The 21,962-nt window shown below is 48.7% G+C and overlaps 1 protein-coding gene across 7 annotated transcripts in view; it reads left to right on the top strand.

Moving 5' to 3' along the window:
* COBLL1 (cordon-bleu WH2 repeat protein like 1) overlaps positions 1–21,962 on the top strand; it is a 777,739-nt gene that overhangs the window by 586,378 nt on the left and 169,399 nt on the right. For 6 of the 7 annotated variants that reach the window (XM_069616309.1, XM_069616308.1, XM_069616305.1 and 3 more), the window contains one exon: positions 5,403–5,646. In XM_069616309.1, the coding sequence (XP_069472410.1) occupies positions 5,403–5,646 (244 nt within the window). The remainder of the gene's footprint in view (positions 1–5,402; positions 5,647–21,962) is intronic. The other variant, XM_069616306.1, reaches the window with a different exon arrangement.

Consider the following 21,962-nt stretch of genomic DNA (forward strand, 5'->3'; position numbering starts at 1 on the left):
TAAGCCACGGCCTAGGCGTGGAAGAAGGCCAGCCCGTCGGAATGGACCCCGACGCAGGTGACGACGACGACATCGTTGAGGATACCGACGGGGCCCCTGCTCGCCCGTCGGATTCCCCTCTGCCAGCGCCGCAAGACAACTCGGCGGCCATTTTGTTGGCCATACAGTCCTTATGCTCCGAGATAAGGACGAGGCTACCGTTACCGACGGAGGAACCTCTCCCGTCGGGGGATCCAGAACCGGGACCTTCTGGTGTTCCCCCTACCAAGAAAAGAAGGATCCATCCACCACCTCCTTTTCAACCGTCGCGCCCCGTCCAGCCCTCCTCCCCGTCCACCCGAGGGGATGATACGGGGACTGACACGGCAGCGACGGGTACGGACGACGAGGCATACGACGAGGATTTTCCGTCGTCGCCTCCCACCAGGGCTTCTCCGCCCGACGAGATCGGATCTTTCCACTCCATGATCTCCAGGGCTTCCGAGCTTTTCCAACTCTGCCCTGAGGAGAAGAAAAAGGAAGGCTTCCTTTATCAGCGGCGCGAGGCCAAGAGGAAGACGGTCCTCGCAGTGCCTCTGTTGGACGACATTTGGGATGAGGGCCTTTCCCTCCTCAAGAACCCTTCCACGACGCCAGCTAGAAGAGACCGGTACGAGAAAAAGTACCGGGTCCCGGACACGGCCCCCCTATGCCTCCGGGCGCAGCCTACCCCGGATTCCGTCGTCTCCGCGGCAGCCAGGAAAGAAAGCGGGGGGGGGGTGCGGCCTCCACATCGACTTCCCCGCCGGACGGCGAGGGAAAGAAATTGGATGCTATGGGACGTAGAGTCATCTCGTCGGCAGCGACGACAATTAAAGCGGCCAACGCCTTGGCTATCGTGGCCCGCTACGACAGGGAGCTCTGGTACAAGATAGCTCCCCTGCTGGATTTTCTGCCGGACGACAAGAGGGCGGAGGCCCTTGAGATCCTGCAGGAAGGTGAGGTGGCCTCGGACCACGCCATCACCGTGGCGACGGACATCGCCGACACTGGGTTCCGCCAGCTGGGCAACGGCGTTTGCCTTCGACGTCGTGGATGGCTCAAAGCTACGGACTTCCGGCAGGACGTCCAGACCAGAGTCCTGGACATGCCCTTCGACGGGAACAACCTGTTTGGGAAGACAGTGGACGATTCCCTTCAGGCCATCAAGGCGGATACTGAGACGGCCCGGGCCCTTGGAGTCCTGCAGCAACGACGGACGCCCTTTCGGAGCGGCGGAGGCAAGGGCGCCTCCAAAGGTTCCGGCGGCGGTTTCGCTTCCTACCGTCAAGCGGCCCGCTCGTCGTCGCAAGAGGCCTACAGAGGACGAGGCAAGTCTAGCGGACCCCGCCGTCGTCGCCAAGGAGGTCAAGGCGGCAAGGCCGCGTCCAAGCAGGATTGAACCGGCCGTGGGGTCGGGCCCCCACCAAAGCACCCCGGTGGGAGGCCGGCTGGCGGGCTTCGTCAGCGTGTGGGAGTCCATCTCCACCGACCGTTGGGTGCTGGACGCCCTGGCCCGGTGCCACGTGCTCGAGTTTCAAAGAAGGTGCCCGCGCGTCCCCCCCGTGGCCAGGAAAGAACTTCACGTCCCTCAACTTCTCCTGGAGGTAAAGGCGATGCTCAGAAAGGGCGCCATCGAACTCGTCCCAAAGAGGCTTCGGGGCTCCGGAGTCTACTCGAGATACTTCCTTGTGAAGAAGAAGACGGGAGGATGGCGCCCCATCCTAGACCTGCGACGTCTGAACAAGTTCATCAAGGCGCAGAAGTTCCGGATGGTCACCCTCCAGCACGTCCTGGGTCAGCTGGAGGAAGGAGACTTCCTATGGTCGTTGGATTTGGAGGATGCGTACTTCCACATTCCCATCCTAAAGGGGCACCGAAAATTCCTCAGATTCGTGGTCCAAGGGCGTCATTACCAGTTCAAAGCCCTTCCCTTCGGACTACGGTCGGCACCCAGGGTATTCACCAAGTGCCTCGCACCGGTGGCGGCGCAGCTGCGCCGCGAGGGGATTCACGTCTACCCCTACCTGGACGACTGGCTCATCCGCGCCAAGACGAGGGAGCTCGCCGTGGTCCACACGGCAAGGACCGTCCAACTCCTCACGGACCTGGGATTCTCCGTGAACTACGCCAAATCCCACCTGGTGCCCGCGCAAGTCGCACTGTTTCTGGGAGCGAGGCTCGACAGTGTCCCTTCTGGCCTCCCCGTCGGAGGAGAGGACCAGGACCATCTTGGGCAAGGTGCAACGGATGTTGGTGGCCGACGCGGCCAAAGTGAGGTCCATCAAGTCCCTCCTCGGGATGATGTCTTCCTGCATCTACCTCATTCCCATGTGCAGGCTCCGGATGCGCCCGTTACAAGAATTCCTGGATGCGCGCTGGATCCAGACGACGGGCAGCTTCGAGGAAAGGATCAAGCTCGACGAGAGTTTCCGACGAGCGATACGGTGGTGGGGCACCCGCGCGCATCTGACGGCGGGCATGGACTTCCAGACCCCAGCCCACCAGGAGACTGTGACCACGGATGCCTCCCTGGAAGGGTGGGGAGCGCACACCGAAAATCTGCACGCAAGGGGACTCTGGCTCCCGACGGAGAAGTCCCTGCATATCAACGTCCTGGAGCTCCGTGCAGTGTTTTGGGCCCTCAGGTCCTTCCTTCCGTCCCTCAAGGGCAAGGTGGTGAGGATCTTCACCGACAACACCACCACCATGTTTTACATCAGGAAACAGGGCGGAACCAGGTCCCCAGCGCTGTCCAAGGAGGCGCAGGACCTGTGGCATTGGGCCGTCGCCCAAGGGATTTTTCTGGTGCCGTTTCATCTGGCAGGGATAAAAAACACCATCGCCGACTCACTCAGCAGGGAGCTGCGCTCGTGCCACGAGTGGGAACTACGGCAGGATCTGGTGGATCGCCTCTTCCGACGGTGGGGCACACCCCAGATCGACCTGTTCGCGACGGCGACGAACACCAAGTGCCGGAGGTTCGCCAGCAGGTTTCCCCAGACGAGGAGCATGGGCGATGCTTTCTCGTTCCCCTGGGAGGGCCTGTTCCTCTACGCGTTCCCTCCCTTGCCTCTGCTAATCCGGCTCGTCAACCAGCTCAAGAGGTCACGGTGCAGGATGATCCTCGTCGCACCTGCGTGGCCGAGGCAGATATGGTTCCCGGACCTTCTGGACTTGTCAGCGTCCCCGCCGATCAAGCTGCCGGCGGACGCGGATCTACTCTCCAGGGAAGGAGGCGCCATCCTCCACCACGACCCGAAGTCGCTGAACTTGCAGGCCTGGCTCCTGCAGCGCTAGAGTTTGGAGGATACGACATACCGGCCGATTGCAGAGAGGTTCTTGCAAAGGCCAGGGCGTCCTCGACTCTTAAATGCTACGGACACAAATGGAAGAGGTTCTCTGTCTGGTGCCACGCACAGAAGATTAACCCTCTACGGATTACGGCTCCCCAAGTACTGCCGTACCTGCTGACGCTGGCCAAAGCTGGTCTGGCACACGCGTCCATCAAGATTCATCTTGCTGCGATCTCCCGATACACCAGAACCACGGGGCGGGCGTCCTTGTGGTCTCATCGTCTGGTGAAAGAGTTCATGAAGGGACTGTTCAGATCGTTCCCGCCGGTGAAGGCTCCGGCCCCGGCGTGGGAGCTCAACGTGGTGCTGACCAAGCTCATGGGACCTCCGTTCGAGCCTCTGCACTCGGCCCCGTTGAAGTTTCTATCGTGGAAAACAGCTTTTCTTGTGGCCATCACCTCCGCACGACGAGTGGGAGAGATCCAGGCCCTTTACTGCAAGGCCCCGTACTTGATTTTCCACGACACGAGGGTAGTGCTCAGGACGCACCCCTCCTTCATGCCCAAAGTACCGTCGGACTTCCATCTCAACGAACCCTTGGTGTTACCTGTGTTCTTCCCGTCGCCTTCGTCGCCGGCTGAGAGGACTTTGCACTCGCTGGATGTAGCTAGAGCGCTGAAGTTCTACGTGGACCGCACGAAGGGTTTTCGGAAGACGTCACAACTCTTTGTGAACTTTGGACCTGTCAATCAGGGGAAGGCTCTCTCGAAGGCTTCCATCTCCAGATGGCTCTCCGGCTGTATCATGTGCTGTCACCGGTTGGCAAACCGACCGCTGCCTGGCCGTCCGAGAGCCCATTCCACCAGAGCGATCGCAGCTACCACGGCGTTCCTATCTGGTGTGCCCCTGCTGGACATATGCAGGGCTGCTACGTGGAGGTCGACGCACACCTTCACGAAATTCTACTGCGTCGACCGGGATTCCAGGGAGGAGTCCAGGGTCGGCCAAGCAGTGCTGCGCAACCTGTTCGCCTGAGGTGAGCCTGGTGAGGAGGTAAGATGCTTAATGTTGAGTTGATGTGATGCTTAATGTTGAGCCTTTGCCACCTCCCGTGGTTGTGCATGTGTGTACTGCTATGTATTCTTTATTCATGAGCATGTGAATCCATGCCAGACCCCATGCTGGAGAAGGAACAAGTTACTTACCTGTAACTGTTGTTCTCCAGCATGGGTCTGGCATGGATTCACATGCGAACCCTCCCGCCTACCCCTCTGCGGCTCTTCACTTGGTCATACTGCCACTTCACGTGCTTCCAAATCTGAAGATGGCTGCCAGAGGCGGTGCTTAGGTAGAGGGCAGTCATTGGCTGTGGTCAGTATGACGCAGAGACCAGTGATTGGTTATTACTACGAAAGACAGATCAGAAACGAAACTGATACTGGTTTTTTCTTTACCGAGGATTCCCAGCCTGACGACGGGGAATATTCATGAGCATGTGAATCCATGCCAGACCCATGCTGGAGAACAACAGTTACAGGTAAGTAACTTGTTCCTTATTGGAAGGTTTCTGGGTATGGTAGAAGTTGGCCATAACACACCACATTTATTTAGAAAGATTCTTGTATGGTTCATACATGTAAATAAAACTCATTTTGACTTTGTTTCATATGGCTACATAATGTTTTCAAACACATTGTAATAAATTAGGAATCATTGTCATGAAAGGATGTAATTCTTAAGTAATTAAAAAGTAAGTGAATTATTGCGGCCAAAAACATTTGATGAATTTTCTTTCCATTTTAATGAAAACCTAAGATGTGCCTCATTCTAAATAAATTGACCATCTATTTGAGCAGACAAGTACACATTTATTTTTATTATGTTTAGCTTTTCAATTATTAAAGTATGTAGTATATTTGGATAAATGTTGTAAATCATAAAAGTCCCCATTCCATGTCAGACATTTTGCATCCCTATTCAAGTAAACTTATGGTTGTTGGTAAAAGTCAACATTCCTTTGCCGATAGAATCATCAATGCTAGTTTCCCATTTACATTAATGTGTTTCTGTTTTGTAAAATGTGTACAGCAGGAGTTGTCTTTGAATATAGCCTGGAAGGAATTGATGAAAAGGAAGAGTCCAGCACAGATCGCAAAGAACCAAATGAGGCTAAAGGTCTTGATACTCCAGAGGGTCTAGTTCCTACACCTTCTGCTGATCTCCATTTGAGTGCTGAGAGAGACCATTTTTCTTCCATGTCCCAAGATATTAATCCAGGAAAAACAAAAAGCCCAGAAGAAGAAATGGAAAAGCATCTGAACACTGATGGAAAGTAAGTAGTAGTTGAGTGAATTTAAAGCTGTGTATAACTACAATTATACTGGAAAGTTAAGATACATATACAAGGGTACTTATGTGATAAGGACACTTTTGCAAAAATGTGTTGTCAATGCGCATGTATAGCCAAGACATGCTAAAAGACAATCATGAGTCTGCATATCCATTCCGATCTCGATTTTAGCAAGCAAGTTCAACAGGCAGAATCCGTCTGAGATCAAGGCATGTTAGAAAAGTAAATTATTTAAAACAAAGCAGCTGGAGGTCCCTGAAAAATATCTCCTTTTTAGGGGTCTTTTTCTTAAACTGGTAGCTGATCACATTGTTAAGGGTCATGGCACCTGGTTCGCTCCTGTACGGTTTATGTATAGCTGCATGTTGTCTTCCATATCATCTTACAAAGGTATGATCGATCCTGTGATTTCCTTCTCAAAGGATAGTTTATTGCCTAACAAGATCATCCATGATTCTATAGAACCTTTTAGTGTGGACCGAGGTCCACAAATTCATGTGCCACCCTATGTAACAAGTAATCATCTCATTACGTTGTTAACTTTTATTGTATGTTTCTGACAGAGGTTTGTATGATGCTGGGAAGGGGGTGCCTTTGGTCCAGTTTTACAGAGTGTGTTTGTGATCTTGGCAATTATTTCAGGTAGAAAGGGACATCTGTGTCTGCCTGGTAGTGTTTTAAATATATTGCATCACTAAGAGCATCAGAAATCCTACATAGGTAACTGCTATTATCCCTATGGGCCTAGGGAGGTGTGGCTGCTATCTAATAGTCCCCTTTGGGGTGTTAAAAAGTGGACCTCATAGGGAGATACTTCCCACATGGGGATAAGGACTCCTATCCTGTGAAAGACTTCCCTAAACCCTTGTTCCCAGAAGCTATGACCCTGTTGACTCCTTCTCCCTCCTAACCTGAAACTACCATGTGTGTTATTGTGAAGTCTCTACTATTACATCTTGAAAACCACAAAGGGATGAGACATAGACAAATCATAGAAACATTCAGAACAACAGTAGAAGGGATTACCAAAGAACTGTGACAGGGTTGCCACTAGGAGGCATGAAGGTAACTTCAAAGGCGTTGACAACAAACATTAACGCTACGCTGGTACGGGCCCAGCAGTATACAGTAAAAACTGAGGAAGGACTAAAGGTGTTTGGGATCAGGAAGAGCAGCAAGGGGAGTTGGCATCTGTCCTACAGGGCACAGGACTTCAAACTTTCACTGCTTGAAGCACAGAGAGACAGCTGGTCTCTGAAAAAGTATCTGAAAGGAATGGCGTGAGCCGGTGGGAATCCGACTCATGCAGAACCAGGAAGAATCCGGTGGTGGCATGGCCTCTCAGAGTTGGACTGCGTGGCCCAGCAAACATGCAGAGACCAACGCTGCAACAGCTCTCTAAAGCCATACAGAAAAGAGAGGAGGAAGGCTGGAAGATGTGCTCAGAGTGTGCAAAAACAGCGATCTGAGACCCCAGGAAGAACCAGTAGCACTCCCCAATGAAGATTAAGGTAACCAGAGTTGCGGGAATGCTGCATGGGTCTAGGGAGCCCAGAGAGTCACATTTTCCTCAGGAGTGATCTCTCTCGTCACAGTAGTGATAACCAGATTACCAAGAGTCAAGTATTCCTCACAGTAGTGATACCCAGAGAACCCAGAGTCAAGTATTCCTCAGAAATGAGCCCCCCCGTCACAGTGGGAAACGCTGCATATGTGAAAAAAACCAGAAGGACAATGAACTGCTGGGGAGTAGTCTCTCCAATAGTGAAGATGGGAGTCCTGATATTGTATCATCAATAAGAAGAGTTGATAACACCATTAGTCACAAATACTTGGGAGGAAGAAAAGAGACTTCTGAAGACTTGTCCAAAGGATTATCCAGTGATTGTCTCCAACACCCTTTTAGATCGACCAGGAGAAGTCAGTTATTCTCCTGGTCTGAGTGTATTTGGTAAGCATAAAACATCCTTGTAAGGTGCCAGCAATACGAAGAATTGATTAAGCCTTAATTCTGTTGTTTGCAAATCCTTGCGAGGAAGTGAAGAGACTTCGAAAAGACTAGTCCAAAGGACTATCAAGGAACCGTCACCAGAGCTCTTCCAGATCGAACAAGAGAGGGGAGTCATTCTCCTGGTCTATGCATATTTGGTAAATCAGACCCTATTGCAAGACACTGCTGTTAAATCAGCATAAAACTGGATTGTTTCACCAGGAGAAGGGAGCAATTCTCCTGGTGGCTTGGCTGAGAAGTTCATTGAACCCTTTGTTTCTTGATTTATTTGTTAGTGGTAGGGATAGAGTGCTTGGTTTGGACAGCGGACGGTATATTGTTTTTTTGACTTACATCTTGACGAGCACCCGAGAGAAGAGATTTCTTTTCTTAATTTGAATAAAAGTCTATAGCCAATATAATACCACCTTGTCAGGCTCCTTACTCCATCTCAACACTTAATAGTACCACTTGTAGGGCAGCATGGCTAGGCACCTAAAAGTATGCCAGGTATTTCTCAGTTGGCGAGCTACAGATTTATAAGGCTTTATCAAAGTTCCTCTAGATGATTAACTTTTAATCTAAAAAATGAGGAGCTTCAGAGAGAAGAGACCAAATCTATTAACCCAGTGCTTTCTTTCTTGACACTGAGGTTTAACCATATAATTAATTCATGGCTCCATTGAATCATTAGGTTTCTCTGATTCCGATCCTCGGTCATCCGCTCTCTAATCCATGAAGATTCCCCCTTTAAAACATTGTTTCCCAAAAGCCTTCTGACTTTTATACCCAAGTAAAGTCTCTCACATTCCCCTTCACTCTCTGCTCACAATTCTAATGTTAAAGTGGACTCTCTGAATCCATTGACTTTTACATTCATCCTCCATTTGCAATCCAGTCGCTTCAAACATTTCAATCTTTCTAAAATCCACATTTTCATTCCTTTTGTGCTATGTAAACGCCTTATTTGATCCTTTCTGTTATAGCATGAATTATGTCACTTTATGCACATGCTGTACGTTCAGCAGACTCAACCACCCCTGCTTATCCGGGTTTTGCAGCAGTGTAGTGGGGCTTTAGTATTAGTTTAGCAGAACTAAGCCAGCTGCAGGGATGGGACACTGGGGTTTTCATTTTCAAGATGGGATTGACACAGTAGCAGACCCCAGAGTCCAGAGCAAGTTATTTTTTTTTCATCAAGCAAGTCTGATGCTAATATGGATGCGGTAAGGACTTAAATATGTGTACACTTCTCCTTAATATTATTCAGACATGCCATGTGTTAACTGTGCAACTGGTAAGTTAAATCCTTAGAAAACTAAATTCCATTTATAGTACACAAGATATCCTTGTATCCTGTTCCCTGCAACAGAACTCTTTTGAGAAAACTAAAGTGATCTGCAGCCAGAACGAAAAAGGAATTGTCATGTGTTTGTAAAATTAATTCAAAGGCTCCCTTAAATTAATAAGAATTAGGAAGAGTTTACCAGTTTTTGGAGAGCACAAACTGTATTTTTGCATTTTAAAAACCCAAGTAACAAGTAAAGTACTTCCTTCTAGTTTCACATCACCCACCTTCCAAACAGAGGCATTCCTATTGCTTACTGCAAGTCATCATTCCTCTAATGCATAATGGACCCAGCGCACTGCTGGCTAATGGAGAAGAATATTTTACGTCCATATGTGTATTGCCTGATGAGGGTTTTTATTTAATGTAATTGCCAGACACCCAAATGGAGCAATACATATACTATATCTGATAGGGGAGATATTTAATTAACTGGTTATGGGAGCCATATGTGTTGGCACAGGCGGTATCTACAGAATATGCACTCAACCCCTTTACTTTAATAGCAACAGAGGCATTTTTGGGGATGGCTTTTCGGATAAGGTAAACAAAAAAATTGACATTCTCATAAAAATATTGGCTGTAAGGAGGAATAATGTAAAGGTAGTGCAGGGGCCCTATCAAAAAGAAAGAAAATGACAGATTATATTCCCTGTTTTACTTTCCAAATCCCTCTGCCTCCCCCAGGACAGTGTTCTGCAAGTCACAGTTACAATGATTTTATCTCTGAGTGCTTTGCTTTGGTCATGGTTCATAGTGTTGATCCTGGCTTTAGACATGGTCTGATCTGTGGCATAGTCCTGGTCTTTGTCTTGGTCCTGTATCATAGGATGGGGTGACAGCCTCATAACATCTGCCAGGGCCAGCTCTGTATTGGACACCACTTGCACTAGGGGTTTCATTTCTGCAAGTGTGGGTGTTTTCAGGTAGGATTGCATCCCCCACTACCTTGTTTCTCAAAGTTAACAAGGCTTCTTTATTTGGATTGATTGATTGATTGATTGATTGATATTGTATTTCTATCGCGCTCGTACACAAGTGTTTCAGAGCGCGACAAGGCAAGGGAGGGTAACAGGGGAGAATAAAACAGCAATCTTACTAGGCCCAATGACATTGAGAACGCGCAAATGCATGGGAGAGGAGGAGGGGGAAAAGTGCACGGAAGGGGGAGAGGTGGAAAGTGCGAAGCAGAGGAGAAAATGATAAATAACAATAAATAAATAATAACGGCAACAAACAGTGGTAATGTAGCCAGCAATTTGCAAGTGCTAGGTTTAAGGCAGCAGACAGGGTAGGTCTGATAAGTGCAGGAAGAAAAAGGGGGGGCTGTATGGGTACAGATACAGACCCCAGTGCAAGGGGTGGCCCAGAGGCAGTGCGGGAGGGTGGCTGGATGAGCAGGTACCTGGACCCAAAGGACGGAGGGTGGCCAGGTGCATGGTGCCAAGAGAGAACAGATCAGCAGGGAAGAGGGGGAGCAAAGGCAGAAGAAAAGAGGAAGGTCTTGAGGTGCTTCCGGAGATGGTTCTCCTCAAGTTTTAGAGTGGCAGGGAGGCTGTTCCAGAGGGAGGCCCCAGCCGAAGACCGAGATCTACCCCCATCTCTTTTCTTAGAAAAACGACTGACCCTGAGGGAGTTAGAGGTAGAGGAGCGAAGAGCTCGAGAGGGGAGGTATTTGCAGAGGGATAGCTGAAGTTATTTTGTACCCAGGCCCCAGAAAGCCTTGTGGACAATGCATAGGGTTTTGAATTTAATCCTTGCATCCACTGGGAGCCAGTGGAGAGATTTCAGAGCTGGAGAGATACGATCCCACATTGGTGGTTGGTTGGTGGTCTCACACCTGAGACCAGAGTCTGGACTTGATCCCCCACTCAAGCTGGCTTCTCTTATTATGCTATCCTCAAGGTTTAGTTCCTGACATCTTTTGGGCCCAGGTTCTCAGCAGGCCCCCTACTCTAGACTGGCCTTTCAACCTGACCTCTGTACATCTTTGGTTTAGCTGACCTAGCTACCTTTTTCTCTGGCTCCATGTTACTTGTTTGTATTCTTGGCTTGACCAATATCAGTTCTTCCCTCCTGGCTCTCTTTCTCAATCTCTCCACTGTAGAGCAACTGTTGCTCTGGAACTCTGCCCTAATATATATATCAAATAATAAGGCTTTTGATGCTTTTTTCGCATTTGCCAACAGCAATTGAAACATTGAAGGATCTAGCTTGTGGGTCTGTTTCACCATTGTCTTCATACTACGGGATTGGCTGTGTATAATAATTGCACCTCCTTTCCGAACATTCTTTTTATTTCTGGTTCTTTTCTTAAAAGGAATTAACCCATAATCCAGCATCACAGTCTATGGTTTTAAAAATCGTATCTACCTCATGTTGGCATCAGGTGGACAACATGGTGGCCCAGGAACCGTCTGTCCCAGCTCCTCTGTGTCCCTGAGCTCCCATTCCCTTAATCTGCATTGCTGCATGGAGCGTGAGTGTTTGCTCTGTTATTCAGTTTTCTGCTGTACAATTTATGCTTGGTTCCTGACCAAAATCCATGCCGTAGTTTGCGGACCCAGCTTGCACAGTTTCTATACTCTGTATATGGACTGTGGTAAGCCTTAATCATGAGACAGACAAGGTGGCATTTTGGATAGCATGTCTCTTTATTCAAACCTATCTATCCGTATTGCTCGTGGACTTATTCTGAGGAAAATAAAGAAGTCTAAACTGTGCTCTTCAGGATGTCCTACAACATATTCTCGGTCTGTTTTCCAGAAAACCTAATCTATCCTGATTCCTGTCCCTACCACTGAAACAAAACAGAAGCTAACATAAAGCGAATGCCTCTGCCTAATGGTTGAGTGGTAGTAGGTTTCTGACCCACTTTTAGGACTATTTCTCAAGAGGGGGTCCCTGACCCTGTTGCTCAGTTCAAGTAACAGTGCACCAGAATGTTTCTTTCACTACCCCACCTTGGATTGTGAAGTAATTTTAAGTCATTGTCTTTTCTTCCTTCTTTCTCTCTTGTCTCTGTGTTTGTCAGAAACATAATACCAGTTCTGGCCGTCTGATAGTCATAGGATTGCTGGGATTTGAAAGTCCTGTTCCAGGTAGACCTGGGGTCGTTTGAGTCTCACCACTCCTTGGGGTCGTTCTGTTTTCACTCAGCCTTGGGGTCCTTCTTTTCTCACCCCACCATGGGGTTGCTTGATTCACCCCCCACCCCTATTGTTGTTTGATTCTCACACCACACTGGGTCATTTGGTTCTCACCTCACTTCAGGGTCTGCCTTGACCTTGCGACCCACCTCAGCACTTCACTGAGAGACAGCCTCATTTTTCTCAGATGACACTCCTCCAGTCAGCCGCGTTGGAAAGGTGGCACGCTCTTGTTCGGTCAGATTCCTTTGCCTCTGCTGGAACGGATGCTCCCTTCCTGCCGGCTTTAGCTGGGTCTTGGTGACTCTGCATCTCTCTGCAGTATGATGGCTCCAGCTTTCTGCGCTGGGCTCTGTGACAAATTATAGGTATTCACCCCTTCTCCCCATTGGGGCGCACACCCTTGTGATGCTAGGGAGGGGAGCCCGCTCCACAAAACCCTCCTTACGGGTTGAGGCAAGTGGATCACACCGGGAGAGACTCTTCTTTGGGGACAATGACTACCGTTCCTTTGAGGAACTTCCTAGAACAACACATTTAGTTGCATACATGGGATTAACTGGTAAACAAGAAAATGTGGCATCCTTATCTTTATCTGAAGGCAAACCAAGACTAAACCCAGTTGCACAAGTAAAGGACATTGCCCCTTTAAAACAAGACGCATATTTAATTGTGACAAGGAGGAAGAAAGGAGTGGAGATGTGCTGGGCAAGCCCCCTGACATAATTATGCTGGCTGGAGGCAGAGCGCAAGCTGGTTGCAGAGCCTGCGACTTAGAGAGAACGCAAATACGAGACGCCAGAGAGCCGGTATATGCAGACGCCAGAAGAGCCTTTGGTTGACCGTGAGAGTAACAAGCAACCTGGTTGTTGCATGACCACAAGCTGGATGTGGTGGATTGTGACACGGACCCAAGAACGTGGAGATGGGAAACAGAGAGGGAGAGAAACGTCCCGAGTGAAATTCGAGTCCAACCACCACCCTGTGCCAAGAGAGAGGTACCTGAGGGACCGGGAGAAGGGGGAGTCTCGCAGTATATTATCACTTAGCGAAAACTTGTTCCAGTCACAAGAACAAGAAAGCAGGTTTACAATTATGTGATGGCAGTTGTAGGCAAATAACGAGTAATCCTGAGAGGGATGTAAGGAAGGCATGGTATCAAACAGTAAGACAGACACAAGTGATCCCAATTCAAGGTTGTTTATAGAACTTCAATTGGGTTTGAAAAACACCCATCTAATCCTACATCTAAAGATGGGAGCAAGTTATGACCATCAAATAAAACCCAGTCCTAGTCGAGTCTTTCAAAATAAAAGGGCGTATACTAATAAACCTATTGCCAATCCTTACTTCTAAATGCAAATAGTGTGGCAAACCATGTTATGCAAAGGAAAAGTGTTCAAGAAATGATATGTCAGGATATTCAAGTCGTTCTCTTCTCCCCATATTTTCAGCACAGGACAAGGTGGCACACTCAAGCTTAGCACACCCTCTGGCTTCTCTAGCACGAGGATGCAGTTCACAACTTCAACATCAAGGCCTTATGTACCAAAGTCTCTTTGCCATTCAAAGTCTCTTATTACAGAGGGCCTGATGCAACACGACAAACATTCAAGTTCCTTTCTTCTTAGGATTTCACGTATACAACTTCTCGGATGATTTACTGTTCACCCCGGGTCTCCATCCTCCGGGCTCAGACCCACTTTTACACAAAACCTTCAATTGGCCTCCGTCCACTGGTTCGGACCAAATTTCTCTACTTCATCAAAATTAAAGACTTTCAAGTGTGCGCAGGATTTTGCCCGTTGCAGGATCACTTAGATTCACAATTACTTGTTATGCTCGTGATATAACCTTTTTCTCACTTTTCCTTTTGCCACTTCTTAGCTGGATACCTTAGATAGACCTTTGATTGAGCACCCAAGTGGTGCTGGACCACTCTGTCAGGTATAGTATCTTGCTTTTCAAAGTTCAGTCACTCATCAGAAGTTACTTGTGTCTATTATCACCCGCGTTTTAATAATGTTTGCTCCAGCTCCCGCAATACAATGTTGCTGCTTGCAACATTGGTTTCAACACATACAGGTCTTGTATCAGTCTCCCCAACTCAACGGCTGTGTTGATTTCACTGACGCTGCTTTGTTCTTCGAGCCAAAGACGGTACCGCGGCAGCTGGTGATTCTCCCCGCCTTCATTATTGACGCGGGAGGGTGCTGGGTATCTCCGACACACACAATGCAGGATTCTTTAGTCTGGTTTCCTGGTCTTGTGCTTTCTATTCACAAGGTCTCTGGAAAGTAACGGTTCCTTGTCAAAAAGGTCAAGGGAACTTCCCTCCTTGCGATCCCCTTTTGTTTTGCTGTCTTTCCTCTCTCGTTCAGCTGCCGTCTCAAATATGCTGTTTCCTTTTGTGCTTTGCCTCGCTCAGAGTGTGCCATCGTGCTTTGCCTTTTATCAGTGTGGGAAAGCTTAATGCAAGTCGGTTGTCTGTGATGGTCAGTAATTGCCTGACCTCGCCTGACCATTGTATTGGGACACGTCATGTATACTGCTCGAGTGTTAGTCTTTTTTCCCTCATAGCGGGCTGTCCATGAGAAAGTGTTTGTGTTGTAAAAGGGGCTGGGGGAAGAGTTCTTAAATATCCTACCTGGTAGGATGGGCTAAAGGTGTTACAGGGAAGGGGATACCGCACCTCACCATCCGCTGTCCCACTTCCTGAAGACCCCTCACCCAGGTGACCCTCCCGCACTGGTCCACCCCCAGGACCTGGATCCAAAAGTGATGGCTGTGTCCTGGCCACCTGGATGACAGATCCCCGGGGACTAGTGGGTGAGACACCTTTTGGTTTCTCACGTGGAAGAGGGTTTTTGCAAGAAGCTGAAAACGTGTCCCAGTATGCAGGACAAGTTATCAAATAAGCAAAAAACTCCACCAAGAAGTGAAAGCCTAGAAAAGAGGGGCTGAACCCACACAGCTGTTGTATAATCAGTAGAAGAAGAGACACTTTAAGACTGAGAATGTATGATAATGAGAGTTTAGAAAACAGTGTTCACTGTTCAAGTATTCCTGGAGGGGAGGCCTGGGAAACTACAAGTAACAATCTGAGTATCAAGAAATGTTACTGTGGAAGACATTCTAAAAAGAGGCCCACAGAAAGTACGAGAGAGAGAAAAGTGTTCTTGTGGAGCTACCAGAATTAATCAGAGACCATCTGTCCCACGAGAGGTGTTATTATTCAAGAGACTATTGAATGTACTGTAGATGCTAGGCGAAGACAAAATCATTCCCTTGGCCTAGTTTTATGTTAGTTCGAAAGAGTGGCAATGCCAGATAGGGCGTTTGTACGCAGGACATATTTTCCTTTGGACGTCATGACAACAGACAAGCACCTTTCTTTTATTTAGATAGGTAGGATACTCCCTCTAGTGATGTTGAAAGTGAGGCCTTCTACTTATAACTTATGTTAAAAGAACCTGAACCATGTCTTCCTAGTGTTGGCCTCCTTCTTCCGACCTGCCTCAGCCCCCTGTGCTGGATCTCTGTCCTGTGCCCCACTTGCCGAACATACCATGGCCTCCACTGCGGGTTGGAGCACCTCTCTGGGTGTGGGGTTGTCTCTCCAGGCCACACCTCCCAGGTGAAGGGTTCCCACCATGTGGCTCTGCGGGCCTCTCTACCACCCACATCCCACCATTGCAGATGTGCTCTCCTCCCTCTAGGCAGTGAGGGGGTGGGCTTATTTCCCGTTCTCCAAGCCGGCTTAGGAACCAGAATAGGGTCAGAAACCATACCAGCCATGGATATATGAAGAGGTAACTCATTATCTATGTCAGTTCCCATAACGTGCAATGCATAGTGACAATAAAAGTAATGACTTGATATTCATAGAGCAGCACACTTTACATGTTAACCATATAAAAATGGCTGCTACACATCACGTACATGCAACTTAGATGCACCTCGATCCATCTACAAGGTTAGCAATATAAAAATAAGCCATAATGAAGAATTTGCGAGGCTAATGTAAATGTATCAGGTAGTTTGACTCACTCGCTAAATAAATCATGGCTGCCATTTAGGACATACATTCAACATCGACATTCACAGACCATGTCACAGAAGAGACAAATACATGAAGAACTCACGAGCAGCCTCGACAGTGGTAACGTAAACCGCGAGAAGCAGCACAAGTCGCCCATTCACAGTGTGCCAGATGTGCTGATGCATTTCGAAATGTGAGAGACATGATTAGAAAAGTATATTCTTTCTTTTTCTAGTCTCCATAGCGTTAGAATTAAGAAAGGCTCAGGCTGATGAAACCAATACAAAGCCCGAGTAATTTCAAGAACAACTCACTCAATTCCGAGTTATTCTCACCAAGAAGTAAGGGCTCCCATGTTTAGTTTCCATCTTTAGATCTACTCCAACTTAATAACACATTTTCTGATGTTTGTTAATCTGTTTAGAATTACATGCTGTGCATAGTCCGACATCCAGTGGTCACTGCAGAGTATTGCATTTTGTTTTTCGTATTCGAAAAGGGTACGTCGACAAGGCATGTCTGTAACACTATCCCTATAGTGACGTGCAGTGCACCCACAATCCCTCACGCGTTGAGGTCCCTCAGATTGTTTTTTTCCGCCCAGATATTGGTTGCCTATACGCGGTGCTCCTCGAGAGACATTGCAGAAAATTTTATTCGACCTTTGGTCGCCCTTAACTTATATTATTACTTACATCCCTCCTTCAGCGTCGTAGCTGCAAAGCTGTTCACCGTTGATCAAGATCTCTGACGTGGTGCCTTCGACGGAGGAGGTTGTTCGGCGTCCGCCGAACACGTGGTCTGGCCTCGACGGCCAAATACAGTAGGGAGAGTGGGGCCGTGGGACATTTATTGTTTCTCTTTGAGAATGCCTTTCCCTTTCCCCTCCCTCTCCTTAGGGGTTGTTGTCACATGCAATCTGTTCCTCAGCTATGGAGAGGACACCCTTTAGGTTTTACCCGCGTTGCAAAGGCAAATTTACCTGGAAAGACCAGCATAAACGGTGTAACCGTTGCTTGCCCCTCGACCACAAAGAAGACGGCTGTGCGACCTGTCAGCTCCTTAAGCCGAAGACTTTGAAAGACCGTAATGTCAAGCGGTGGGCAGCCTATGCCATGTCTAGGTCTGATTAATCACCCGCCGCCGCCGCCACAGACAGTGACGAGAAATGTGACAACCCGACGTCCGTTTCGGAAGTCGTAGACCTCTCTAAGGAGCGTTCACGCTCCTCGTCGTCTGTCCCCAGCCCCGACAAGCTCGGCTCATGCCCTGCTTATGGGGATGAACACCCCAGCGACAAGGACGCACACAGAAAACACTCCCATAAACATACTACACACGGCTCTTCCTCATCGAAGATGTAGAGAGCATTAGCGCCAACGGAGACGCAGGTCCTACCTGCGGCCTCCTCAGACCGTAAGAGTCTGAAGCCCCCCTCGCAACCGCAAACGCGACTAGCGACTGGGCTACCCCCCAGATAAGGGCGCTATCACTAAACTACCAGACGCGCACCGGCAGAGAGCGCCCGTCAGCGTAGAGCAAGCGATGCCTGTAACGTCAACGCCGGAGGTACCCTTGACAGACAGTTTAGTTGTCAATAGCCTGGCAAGGATTATTTCCACCGATAGCCAGAGACGGACGGCGAAAGAGACGTCGGTTACCGCTCATAAGGCCCGGGAAACGCCGAAAAGGTCAGAAGGAAGGCAGGAACCGCCCGCTCTGTCGAGAGGGACTCCTAGCCTACAAGAAGGCTTTTCAGAAGGCGAGGGGAACCTCTCTTTGATGTTATGGGATAGGTCGAAGCATTTTCTAATGGAAGGCCCTCCCTTTTCTCCCCCTGACCGCTCCGGGGTACCTCAAGAAACCCTAGAAAGACTCCAGTTCTGTATGGACAAAATGGAGAGGTTTATGGAGACTCAGAACCTTCCAACACCCAAGAGATCAAGAGAGGGACCTCAGGAGGATCCCAGCGCCAAGTATCCCAGGCTGTTTGATCCCCCCAAGAGGATGTAGATCTATATGATCTCACTGGAGAGGACCACCACGTTCAGGATGATGATGAATTCTTAGGCAATGAAGAGGAACAAAACCTAGAGGAGGAAGATTTTGAAGACAACCCGGATATGGGTGAGGGGGGCGGGGGCTTCGGAGAAGACCCAGAAGAAGGCGCTTTACAGCCCTGGCAGTCCCCATCAGAGTTTTCAGACCCTGAAGCCATAAACCTGTCCCCATCCAAAGTCTCACCTATTAGGAATACATCTCCTATAGACGATCAACCTACCTTTAATGCACTCCTACGCAAGGCAGCAGCACATTTCAAGATCGAGACCGGGGAAACTTCTCCTGACATCGACTTTGAAGAAAAGATCATTAAGGAGAAACCCCCTGTCAGCCAAACCATTCCCCTCCTCGCCTCAGTAAAGAGACAAATTATTCCTTCTCTATCCACTCCCGCATTGATCAGAGGGGGTCAACCCGAGGATAGAAAAATTATTTAGTCCTTCTCCATCGGACCCGTTATACATCAGGGGCCACTCTGTAGCAGACTCCTTAGTGGTGACAAATACCAGGAAGAGAGCAGGGGTCCCGCTGTCAACTTAAGAGGCACCACCAGATAAAGACGGTAAAAAATGATATGCCCTATGAAAAAGAATTACAGCCACAGCTGCCTTTTCCACAAGAATTGCCAACAAAAACTCTTTGCTGGCAAGTTACGCAGATGCACAATGGAGCAAACTACGTAAGGACATTGAGGAGGTACCGGAACCCCTACGTACTCGCCTTCTAGCCATGGTGACTGAAGGGACCTTAGTCAACCAAAGCATCATTAAAAATACTCTGGATGCTGCAGAGACGGCTGGGCGTTCCCTAGTCCAAGGAATCCTACTCAAACACCATGTATGGTTACGCAATTCAGGCTTTAAATCTGAGACACAAGCATCTCTTATTAACAAACCTATAGAAGATGCAAACCTCTTTGGTAAGGCGGTGGATGAGGCATTAGAGACCGCAAAGAAATAATTTGACACAATGAAGACACTAGATCAAATTTCAAGGCCTCCCAACAAACGTGGTTATGGCAACAGATGTTTTTTTTCGAGGCCAACGCCAGCAGCAACAACAGCAGCAGCAATACTCTGCAGGTAACTGGTCCTCTAACCAAGGCACCAGTGGACAATATAACCAAAGAGGACAACGTCGTGGCAAGGGAAGAGGTCGGGGTCCTACCCCTAGAGGTTCCCAAGCCACCAACACTCAAAGATTCGGGTCCCCTCCCATGCTTCGCCGGTCGGGGGCCGGTTAACATCCTTTCTTCCTGCATGGGAGGGTATAACATCAGACCGCTGGGTACTATCAACCATAGCCCACGGCTACTGTATAGAAGTCAACAGTTCCCCTACGTGCAGACCCCCAAGGGGATGACGCATGTCGCCAGAACACCACGCCATCCTTCTTCAAGAAGTGGACCAACTACTAGAAAAAGGAGCTATAGAGGTCGTGCCTCTATCCCAGGTAACGGAAGGTATTTATTCAGTGTACTTTCTTGTACCCAAAAAGGATTTAACCATGTGCCCTGTACTAGATTTGCACCCAGCGAACAAATTTGTCAAACCTCAAAAGTTTCGTATGGTGACTTTACGGGAGGTAATCTCCCTGCTTTCACAGGGAGATTACATGACAACACTGGACATGAAAGATGCATACTTTCAAATTTTAATGTTGCCAACACACACAGGAAATACCTCAGGTTCATGATAGAGGGCAAACACTACCAGTTCAGAGTGCTACCCTTCGGCATAGCATCAGCGCCGAGAGTATTCACGAAGGTACTGGCAGTGGCAGCGGCCCACCTGCGCAGGTTGTCCATCCCAGTATACCCTTACCTCTCAAATACCCAAAAGACTGTAGACCTTTTGTTTCAGCTGGGCTTCTCCATCAACGAGAAGAAGTCCAGCTTAGACCCCAGCCAGATCAAACAATTCCTAGGGGCTCTAATTCGAACAAAGGAAGGCCTCGTCTTCCCCTCCAACGAGAGGGTCCAAAACATGCTGTTTCAAATCCCTCAATATGTGGCCGGTCGAGAGGTGACGGTACACAAAGTAATGCGCTTACTAGGAATGATGGCGTCATGTATTTATTTGGTACCTCACGCACGCCTGCGCATGCACCCAATGCAAGAGTGGCTCAACAGCCAGTGGTGTCAGGCCAGCGGACAATGGGAGGATCTAGTTGTGGTCTCACAGGCCTTGGTTCTCTCGCTACGGTGTTAGTCGAAGGAAAACTTGGAAATAGGGAAACCATTTGCCACCCCCGTAGTGGAAGCCACTCTAACCACAGACGCATCCCTCACAGGATGGGGGGCTCACCTATCCCATCAGACTGCTCACGGAGTCTGGACTCCGAGCGTAGCATCCAAGCACATCAATTTACTGGAGCTACTAGCTGTGTTCAAGACACTGAAAGCCTTCCAGGCACACCTGCAAGGCAAGACAGTGATGGTCCTCACGGACAGCACCACAGCCATGTAATACCTCAACAAGCAGGGGGGCACTCGCTCTCCAGGACTGTCCAAGCTGTCCCAGAACATCTGGAAGTGGGCTCTAAAACACAACATGTTCCTACTGTCACAACATGTACCAGGGGAACTCAATCTGCTAGCAGACAAACTCAGCAGAGACTTCCCTCTGCCCTCAGAGTACGAATGGCGGTTACACGAAGACATCATCTTCGACGTCTTCACACAATGGGGATTCCCAGAAATAGATCTGTTCGCAACTCTGGAGAACTCACAATGCCAAGATTACGCCTCCAGGTACCCCAGAACCAATCCAAGGGGAATGGTCTATCGATACCATGGTCAGGGAAATTTGTTTACGCTTTTCCCCCGACTCCTCTTCTCAACAAGATAGTGCACAAGATGCACCAGGAACAAGTTACCATGATACGGGTGGCCCCTATGTGGGCCAGACAGCCTTGGTTCGCTCACTGGATGGAGATGTCCCTATCTCCTCCAGTGAAACTTCCCTGCCCGTACAACATGCTGTCACAGGACAAGGGCAGGACACTACATCCATACCCTCAGACCATGAACTTAGCAGCATGGCTCCTGAGATCATAGAATTTGGACATCCAGCAGAGATGCATGGACATTCTCAGGGAGGCTAGAAAGCCTAACACTCGTCACTGTTATTCTAGCAAATGGAAAAGAATTGTCATCTGGTGTAGGGGAAGGGGCATCAACTCAGTTGACTGCTCTCCCACACAAATTGTTCTTTACCTGACTCACCTACTAGACTCAGGCTTGGTGTTTAACTCTATTAAAGTCCATTTAGCTGCACTTTCCGCATACACCACTTCCCAACTTAGTGTCATGGTGGAAAGTCCCAGTTATTAAAGCCTTCATGGAAGGAGTGAAGAGGATCCACCCTCCCATAGCTAACCCCGCTCCCGGATGGGACCTAAATGTGGTACTAACCAGGGTCAGGGGGTCTCCCTTTGAACCCATGCACAAAGCAACACTTAAAGACCTCACTCTTAAGACTGCTTTTCTAATAGCGATCACCTCCATTAGGAGAGTAAGTGAACTACAAGCGCTCTCTGTACTAGGCCCATTTGTTACAGTTCACAAGGATAAGGTGGTTCTACGCACACATCCTAGGTTTGCACCAAAATGTATCTCTAAATTTCATGTCAACCAGTCAATAGAACTACCAACGTTCTTTCAAAATCCCTCAAACTTAGGTGAGAAGAGCCTGCATACACTGGATG

The sequence above is a fragment of the Ambystoma mexicanum genome, chromosome 9 (genome assembly GCF_040938575.1).
Source record: "Ambystoma mexicanum isolate Mex_15411 chromosome 9, UKY_AmexF1_1, whole genome shotgun sequence".
Taxonomy (NCBI): Eukaryota; Metazoa; Chordata; class Amphibia; order Caudata; family Ambystomatidae; genus Ambystoma; species Ambystoma mexicanum.